This window comes from Danaus plexippus, chromosome 6, assembly GCF_018135715.1.
Source record: "Danaus plexippus chromosome 6, MEX_DaPlex, whole genome shotgun sequence".
NCBI lineage: Eukaryota > Metazoa > Arthropoda > Insecta > Lepidoptera > Nymphalidae > Danaus > Danaus plexippus.
In genome coordinates this window covers 6,692,737-6,702,164 of record NC_083540.1, presented here as the reverse complement: position 1 = coordinate 6,702,164, position 9,428 = coordinate 6,692,737, and the positions used below count along the sequence as shown (strand labels likewise).

The window sequence follows — 9,428 nt, the reverse complement described above, 5'->3', positions numbered from 1 at the left end:
CTAGCCAGTGAAATCACCAAAATAAGAGTAGCCAATGCCAATATATACAGTACTCATTACTGTGAAAATTCTGCCTTAATACTATCGAGATCACTGTTCAACAATTAATGTGGGACTCCAAAAGGCATTAGTTTCAGTAAGTGTTCCAATTTGATATCAGAGTCAGTAGGTAATAATAGTTTCTTGCGATTTTATATGCAATTCTTGAATTTTGGTCAAGTAGAAAAAATTTACGTTTCAAGACATGACTCCAGGAACCTCCAGGAGAACAAGGAATGAATATCATTCCTTGTTCTTCTGGTGTAGGTGCAGCAATTCTATTTAAGTCTTTTTGGTTGGTTGTTTTAAATATGGCCTTGATCTGTGCAAAGATGTGCACAGTATATTCAGCCAGTGCCGTGTGGAATTGGAGGAGACATAATCTGGGATTAACTTGGGAATATAATATAATTTAACAGCTTCGACTGAAGTCACAATTAGGAACTTTGTTAGTAAATCTAACATAACACAAATTCAATTAAATGCAAACTATTCATGTATTTTTAAGGTACGCAATTTGTATATTGTATACTTTCAAATGACATCTAGAAGTTCTAAAACCTCTAAATTAGAACTGTCTTTTACCGCTATTTGTAAAAATTATTGTAGGTACCTATAGGAACTTTGGACAGTGACTCCCATAATGGCTGTAAGCAACCTTGGAACAAACCAAATTTTGTTTTTACTTGTATATTTTAAACTTGGATAAAATTTATATTCTTAATTTCACTATTGTCTTTTTAAATGAGTTTAAACTGGTATTAACTATTCCTCTGAAGTTTCTTTAATAGTTTTTGATTTAAATTTTATGAGGATACTTTACTTTAATTAGAAACCTTTACTTTAAGTACCCTTTTTTAAATATTTCTTTCTGATATCAATGCCATGGCCATGCCACTGTCTCCTTTAGTTCCTCCTTCTACTTGAACTTCAGCATTTGCGTTAATTAACATGGCCTGTATATAATCAACAAGACACAATTTCTTATTCAGTAAAACAATTTGTCATCTGGCACTTATTGTAGAGTTAAAGCGTATATATTACATAAGTGTGTAATTAAAAATGGAAATGTATCTTAAAAATTCATTTTCACCTCGTAATATAGATTATAGAATGGCACAATGAATTATATTGGCATATTTGCTTTATTCAAACAGATGTATTATGGAGAATTTATTAATATCTTATTTCTAAGTACTTAATTAGAAAATCGATGAGTAATTAATAATAAATAATTATCGAATCCATTGGATTAATTTCATTATATATTAGATCGAGTAAAAATTTTATATGTAAAGTGTTAAATTTTGACATTAATTCATGACTTTAAACATGTAACAAATACTATAATATTAAATATGGAAGATTTTTAATAATAATTATATGTCTATGCAAAGAAAAACGGATCTGATTTTTATTTTTTTGTATCTGGGTGTGGTTATATTTTTAGATTGTAAACACTGATGTAAACATCTAAATATGGCAACCGTTAACGTAACGATATAAATCGTTTGACAAGTAACCTGCTGAATCTATAACAAGACTGATTTTTAATATAATATATACTTTATACTTTTATTAATAAGTGCATACTGTGCATTTCATCACGGCGAATCTGTCTTCGCGCTAATTCATTGTAAGTACGACTTTTTTTCTTTTATACATGATAAACAATGTCGGCAAATACTATTTTCCATTTCGTTGGTAATAATGTCCAAATTATGATTCCTTATTAACATATTATCATTTTAAACACATTATCTAGTTTATAAGATATATTTATTAATGCTGAGTTACTCATTACATTCAGCTAACTGTATATGCGAGATTGTTATCTCTATGACAGTTCTAACAGTATTTTATGATAACTACATACAATATCCTTTTTATTAGCATCTAATTATAGGAAATTGTTGGCATTGACTTTGTTTATTTCGTTTTATAAGTGAGTAATAGTGGAGTATCTAATAAAATGCCATAAAAAGGTAAATGTTTAATTAGATAAGCCATTGATGCACTGACATATTTTAATGTCATCCTAGCTGTATATGGTAATGACCATTACGTTTCTGTGTCATCCAGCACTTCATTTTCTACTATTTGGATATCATGGATAATTTCATGCTATTTGTGTTTACCAAACAATGACAAGAAGTTAACATGTATGTAATAATGATGTATTAGACTGTGTTTACAGTAGTTTCTTTGTTAAAACTATTGGATAGTATAAGTAATATTAAACTGGAATTGAAAACCTTTTCTTTAAAATAAATACGTACATTTCATCACAGCTAGTTAATGTACTTAAATTCTTAGCAAAATTCTTTGATTCTCTAAGCTAATGGAGCATCTTTGGTTTTTCCAAACTATTTTATTGTTTATGTAGATTTTGTAGAATTTAGAGTCAAATAGAAAATACAGAATGTAAAATTCATTTAGACAAGCAGGATTTGAACCTGCAACCTCCCGGAAATAGTATTACATTTGTTTCACTAATTCAGTCATGATGCTCTGACTCTAGTAGGTGAATTAAGTATTCTAGATAATTCTGACATATGGAACGGTGGTGTTGTGTACAAGGTTTTTTTTACTTAATACCCAGATAATAGTGAGATCTGTATCTCTCATTCTTTAAAATCAACACTATAATGTTAAAGTCCTTATTGGAGATTATGTATTTTGTTAACTGATAAATTATAAAGGTTGAATTACAAAACCTAGCATGTGCCATTCCTTCAATATATAAGGACTTGCACTGTTTGATGTGTTTGTAAAAACACTGATATGCTTCTCTTGGACAGTAATTGTATACAAACATCACAGATTTGTGTATAGAGAAGAGTTTTAAGGTAGTTAGGAATTTTTGGTTTTATTTTTTTTAACCATTCTTTTTAATGTTTTGTGCTGTATGCAACACCTCTGGAAGCATGGTTGGACTGATAAAGGAATTGATAGTGAAACATGTTTTGCAGTTATAGGAATAATTGATATGTATTTAATTTTTGTTTTTAAATCTCTAGCTTAATTTGACGGTCAGAGGTTTGACTTTTTAATACCACAATGCTTGTCTTTAACCTGTATATAAATTTATAATTGCCTAGAAGTATGTAATATAAAATTATGTATGTATTGAATATACACTGAAATATCGATTTGTCTTTAACAAAACTATATTTCGTAAAAAAAATTCTTAATCCAATAATATTAATACAACAGAGATCTTGTTTCTCTTCTCGACCTACATAGCATTGGTTATGCGATCATTACATCCAGAGTATCGGATGAATTTGGGAGCCTTCGTGGCTCCTTAAGGGTTAGTGGGGTGGGAGCCGATAGTAGGATGCGCCGGGCGGGCGGCGCATCCGCCCTGCGTCAGTGCCGCCAGTCGCCCGCCGCCGTTCGAACGGCCGGCAGCCGACTAAACTCCCTCATGAAACACGCGTAATTATAACACTTCGGAAATGATCTATTAAAAAATATACTTACGTTATCGTACTATAAAAGGTTTTATTTATTGAACGCTTATCTCATATTTGATGTTGAAGTTGATTGAATTCTATCTTAAATTAGTTTTATATTAGATGATATATGATATACAATTGTTTCATTTGAAATGTTTAAAAGTTGTTGTGCGCGGCCAAATAAGAAAATTAATAAGAGCAAGTCTAAGTCAGAAAACATGGATTCATTAGCTAACTCGGATTCCGAGAGAAGAGCACCCGAAACTGATGTGATAGAGAAATACAACGAAGACAATTCAACCGATCAAACAATCAAAACTTGTGAAAAAGACGAAAGCAAAGATTTGGCGATTCATGTAGAGAACGTTTTAAATGATGAGAAAACTGATTGTGAAGATAAGGAAGAGTGTCCAGATACTCCTGTGACTGTGGAAACTCCAAATCAAATCGATGAAGTAAACGAAATCTCCGATGAAGTACTCCCCAAACCGTATGTCACAAAGAGATTTTCGGTTGACTATAAAAAAAATCGTATAGACATCAAGCGATATTCCATTGACTGTAGTAGAAATGTTACGCTAGACGAGCTGGCTAGTCTTGAACAAGAGTTAGCGCGGACTAACGTGGGTGTGAGGCTTGGACCGAGGCGGAAGTCGTCTGGTATATTGAAGTCGACTTCAGAGAGCATGGAGAGTTGTGACAAACGATTTAAGGCGAAGCACGATTCCGCATCTGATGATGACGAAGTCTTCGAGAAGCCAGCAGTTTTGAACGATTATGAGGGACCCAGAGAACCACCAGCGACACCGGTCGGTCGTGATGAGTTAGCTCTTAGGAGGCACAGGTTCTTCTCAGACCTCGTGTGTGCAGCCCGAGCTGCTGTAGAACATCGCGTGCGATTTGACCCACTCGGTCCCGTTGTTGCTGATTCAGGTATAAATATTTGAAGTATAATATTTTTTTTTGGTAATGAATCGTCACTATATATTTGTCAAAAAATTATTACAAGATCCGCAAATTTTTCCAACTGTTAAATAAAATCAATGATAATAGATAGTAGGAATTTACAAAAATATAACCTAACTTCAAACACCTTTATTTTATTTGTGGCGAGAAATATGATACTCAAAATAGTTTCTACTTACTTACACAATACTTACAGTATATAAGTGGAATATAAAAATAACTACCAATACTATAAATAAGAAAAGTAAAACAAAGTGAACATTTATTTGAGATAAAAACCTAACAAAACTTATCACAAACGACGCGAATCTTATTGCTAAAGAAACCCGTAACTGATTCTTATTTCTAACCCGTGTACCACACTACGGTATAACAGTTTAAGATGTAAAAATCAATGAGATTGGCCGAGGTCCAGATTACTTCAGCTTCCCTCTCATATACAAATTTCATAGATGTTCATCGTCGTTTTCAGCTGGAAACTTTTATTTTAACATGAACTTGCTTTGTTCCCACACGTCCATGCTCAGTCGAAAACATCGTATCTGTAATAATTTTCATCGTATAATTTCTGCCTCAGAGAGTTTTAAATAAAAGCGACTACAGCAATGTGTGCCTTTGTATTTGAAATTGGATTTTTTTTATATAGTTTAATATGTTAATGAACGTTATTCAAGATTTGTATAAGATTCTTTAATTTATACAACTTAACCGCGACCACGGTTGCTGCAAAGTAACCGTTAAAATAATAAAAAAACGATTAATACTAAATTCGGAAATATTAGTGTTATTTTATATTTCTTCAATGGTGAATCAAATTAAATATATATGACTATGTTTTTAACAATTTCATATTATTACTAAATTTCACTTAAACCGTATATAATTGCTAAAGATGTTTCTGAAGGTACTTTTCTTTAATAAATCATCTTTTTAAATATTTTAAAATATCTAACATTAAACAAACTTTGTATTGTTATCGGTCACTCCTAAGTGATAACAGATGCATTGAATATGTACCTATCTACTTATATTTCTTTTTCTATTTTTTAAACGATCTTATTGAAACAACATTAAGTTATAAAAAAAAATTATATCTTGTAGGAGATAAAATTATCCAAGACACGAAAGTCCCTTTCTATATAATAACATAATATATGACTATATAGACTAGAATAGACTCCATTTATGCTACATAACTTTTTCGAAAATAACTAAATAAAAGATTTTGATTTGATTAGAATGATGTTAAAAGAATTATCAGTATTATATTTGATACCCTTTTATAATTTGTAGAGTCATAATAAAAATACACTTTCCTCATGTTTATTTTCTACTGACCTAAATGTATCAGATATTAATAATTCGGAAATGCTTTGATTTCATGGAATGTTCAGTCATCGCTGCTCACTAAACTGAATCTATTATTTTGACAACACAATAGAAGTAAAAGAACAGTATGCGTTTTTTTTAAGTATATTATGTTTCTAAATATATTTGCATAACGAATCTTTTTACTTTCTCCATTGCTTGGACTACCAATCACTAGATTGCTTTCTATGACGCCATATTGTCAGTAAATATTTTTCCAACCTTAGCAGTTTGTCTTCTTTACTATCGCATACAATTGATATATCGTCAGTTTAAAGAAATTAATAAGTCGATATCTGCAAATAAAATTTATGATTCCATAGACGCCTTTGAAGTAAATTTCTATATAGTTTTTGATTAAGTCACGACTATTGCGGGATCGGTAGATAAAAAAATCGCAAATAAATATGACGTCGAGTAAATAATCATAATGCATTTTATTTTCACAAACTAATGTTAACAAAAATACAATTCTTAACGTAGACCGCAGTTAGTTTGAAGTCAAAAGTAACTTGCAAAATTTTATATATATATATATATATATACGCTTAAGTATATACTAAGAGAATAGGGAAACAATGCGAACAACCTATAAAAGCTAAGCGAAGAAAACAAACAAGACTTCAGCATTTTTTTCAGTCATGCTAAGGTTAAAAAAGATGTCTGTTTCTGTAGTGTTCATTATAGTTTATGAAACCCACAATAGATTTTGTTTGCGATCTTTTTGGTATTAGGTATCCATGAAGAAAGAGAATTTACCGTTTCATTTTGTTAATAACAAAAATAAAAGGAGGAAAAAACATTGAAAAATATTCTTTCACGATATTAATTAAGATAGCGCAAATCATGTTGCTCGTTTTGCCATATTCAAAAATTGCACACGCCAGTCTCCAAATTCCTTAATTTTTTTTTTTATTATTCTTTTTCAATTAGTGTATTTTATATTTGTAATGCGGAAAACAACGGGTTAGAAAAAAATACATATCTCGTATCAAGCACCCAGTTACTTATCATTTAGTTATCATCAACCAAAAGTCTGTTTATTTATATTGAATTTATTTTGAAAGATCGTGCTGTAGTTCACCGTTACGTTTTAGTGTCTCTGAGTTTAGTTTCAAGCAATGTAGTGCTGAACAATTTAATTTCAAGTTTATATCTTTCAAGTCCCATACAATTTCAGAAACTTCTATGAGGTGATGCTTACCACTTCAACAAATTATTTAAAGCTCTTTATTAGTGACTAGCTTTTCACCGCGGATTCACCGATATTTATTTCATTACACATTAGGATAAATAAGTTAATTAATTTTCATATAGAAATTTATTATTATAAATCTTTCAAGAAATCCATAAAATAAGCAGGTTATAATTTATACCCAAGGTGGCTACTCAGAGAGAAAGCATAGAAAAAAAAATAGCAAGCAAAATGTACTACGTCGGAGTTAAAAACTTTAAACAATGTAATTTTTATAGAGACATCTGTCATTAAAAATTTCCGAAAAAATTAACTTTGAAAGCAAGTTAATTGATATAAGTATTAAAAGTGGAATGTTTGAGATCACGGTTCAAACATGATTGTTTTACAAGCTAAACAAGTGTTGTAGAAATAATGGGAAGATTTAAATGAACAATAAAAAAGACTTATAGTGTCAAAAGTTGAAAGGCCTGAAAGCTGATAGCATTAGCGTCACGATCATCAGAATTAAAATTTAGACGAACTTTACTATTCCATTAAAGATTTGAATGAAAATTTGGATTTCATATATGAATTACTCGTTTGTGCAAGAAAGATGTAGGTTAGGAAGGAGACAATATTTCACGTTCCCTAATAATACATGGCACATGAAAGAAAATATAATAAATCAATGTAGTGTAAAAGCGGAGCAAAACAACTTTTGACAAATAAACATAATATTATTTAGACTTGAATGTTAAAGGGGTTGCGTTTTTTGTGAGCATCACAATATCTCCAGAGACCTGGCCTAAAAACGCTGTAGACATAATATTTTTTTTTATATTATAAAGAGTGCTCACAGTCATTTAAATATTCGTCTGTCGGCTTATAAAACCTTTTTGGCGTAAATTTTGAGAAGTTAATCTTGAGATTAGGTAGTACGAAAATTATATTATGAATATATATTTTCTAAAGAATAAAACCGATGTCACAGATTTTACAAAAGAATCGACGTTATAATTAAAATTATCGTAGTAAATTATTTCATCTCACTGTTAGCTAAAAAGTAAAACAAAAAGTAAAGGGCCAGAATTTTTTTACGGTCTGAAGCTACTAGAGAAATAATTCTGCCCGAGAATTTTAAACTTTACTATTTTCGAGAGATTTTTTTACAAACTAAAATTAATTTGGACTGTTAAATCTAGTGACATATATTTCAGGCTCGTTTTTATCAATGCAGTAAAGTCAAATATTTTGGTACGATAAAAATATATGCTTCATAATTAACGTAACCACAGTTATTCTATTTAGCAATTTACCTATTTGGTAGTCTTAGAACGATGTCACGAAAATTGTATTGTGGTAGAAAGTAATTTGGGTTCAATTTTTCTTATATTTGCATTATATGACATCAATTTCGGTCTTGTAATAACATATTAGGAAAATAATTCCACTTACCTAGAACTTCACTAATATGATGAAGAAATATAAAAAAGATTATAAACAAAAATTTAAAATCAAGTAATTAAATTTTTAATAGTTCGACGAATAGCAATAGTCATTACATAATTAACAATTACTATAATAGTCTAAATGAGGCATTTAGAAATATGAGTATGTAGTTTTTTACAAAAATAAAGCACCCGTAGTATATCCGAAAAATATTAATTTCATTTAAATGAATAAAACTCGCGAAAGTCTTAGATCTCATTATTAGAGTGGACTCTGATCTGAATATTTCCTATCCTCACTGTTTTTCTTACATGAAACCTGTGATTTATTTCATAGTCTGTTATTGGGCATACTCTGTTGCATTTCTGCATTTGGCTGTAATCAAATGAAATCAAATGTAAAGAATCCAAACCAGCAATATTTAATAACTGGTCACTGTGTTTTATTAATTAAGAGTAGAGAAGAACTCATTACGTCATTATGTAGTAACTAGTTTAAAATTCTGATTTAAATTTTCGGAGAATCACATAGTTCACTCAATAAACCATTTTGTGCCCCACAGATATTGAAAATTATAGATCCTAGTAGTAGGGGTAGATGACAAAAAATAGTAGATTTGTATGAATGTTTTTAATTTGTACAATGAAATTGATACATAATTATATTTATTACAAGAGTAGGGTACATGTAGATAAATATAAATTACAACTGCATTAGTAAAACTTGAGTTGGTTTAAATTAAAATTAATTACTTTTGAATTACGACCAAGCGAACGACTATTCAGAGTTTTGCAAACACGGGAATGCTGATTACATTGGATAGAGTCATCTGGTATTAATGAAAATGTTTGTAGTATTCTTTAAAACGAGAGTCAAGTTTTTATTTTCCGTTTTAGTGCCTAGATCCCAACGACATTTTAGATGTTCAGTTGGACTGGATGTTATTGTGTGTAATCTGCTTTATTACT

The 9,428-nt window shown here is 30.2% G+C and overlaps 1 protein-coding gene across 2 annotated transcripts in view; it reads left to right on the top strand.

Annotated features, from left to right (window-relative positions):
• Positions 1–1,524: 1,524 nt before the first annotated feature.
• Positions 1,525–9,428, top strand: part of LOC116779260 (adenylyl cyclase-associated protein 1) — a 27,746-nt gene continuing 19,842 nt past the window's right edge. The window contains exon 1 of one of the 2 annotated variants that reach the window (XM_032673517.2): positions 1,525–1,675. Coding sequence is in view for 1 of the 2 variants with exons in the window: in XM_032673515.2 (XP_032529406.1) it covers positions 3,719–4,433 (715 nt within the window). In the remaining variant the exon portion in view is untranslated. Of the gene's footprint in view, positions 1,676–3,703; positions 4,434–9,428 lie in introns of those variants that run through there. The other variant, XM_032673515.2, reaches the window with a different exon arrangement.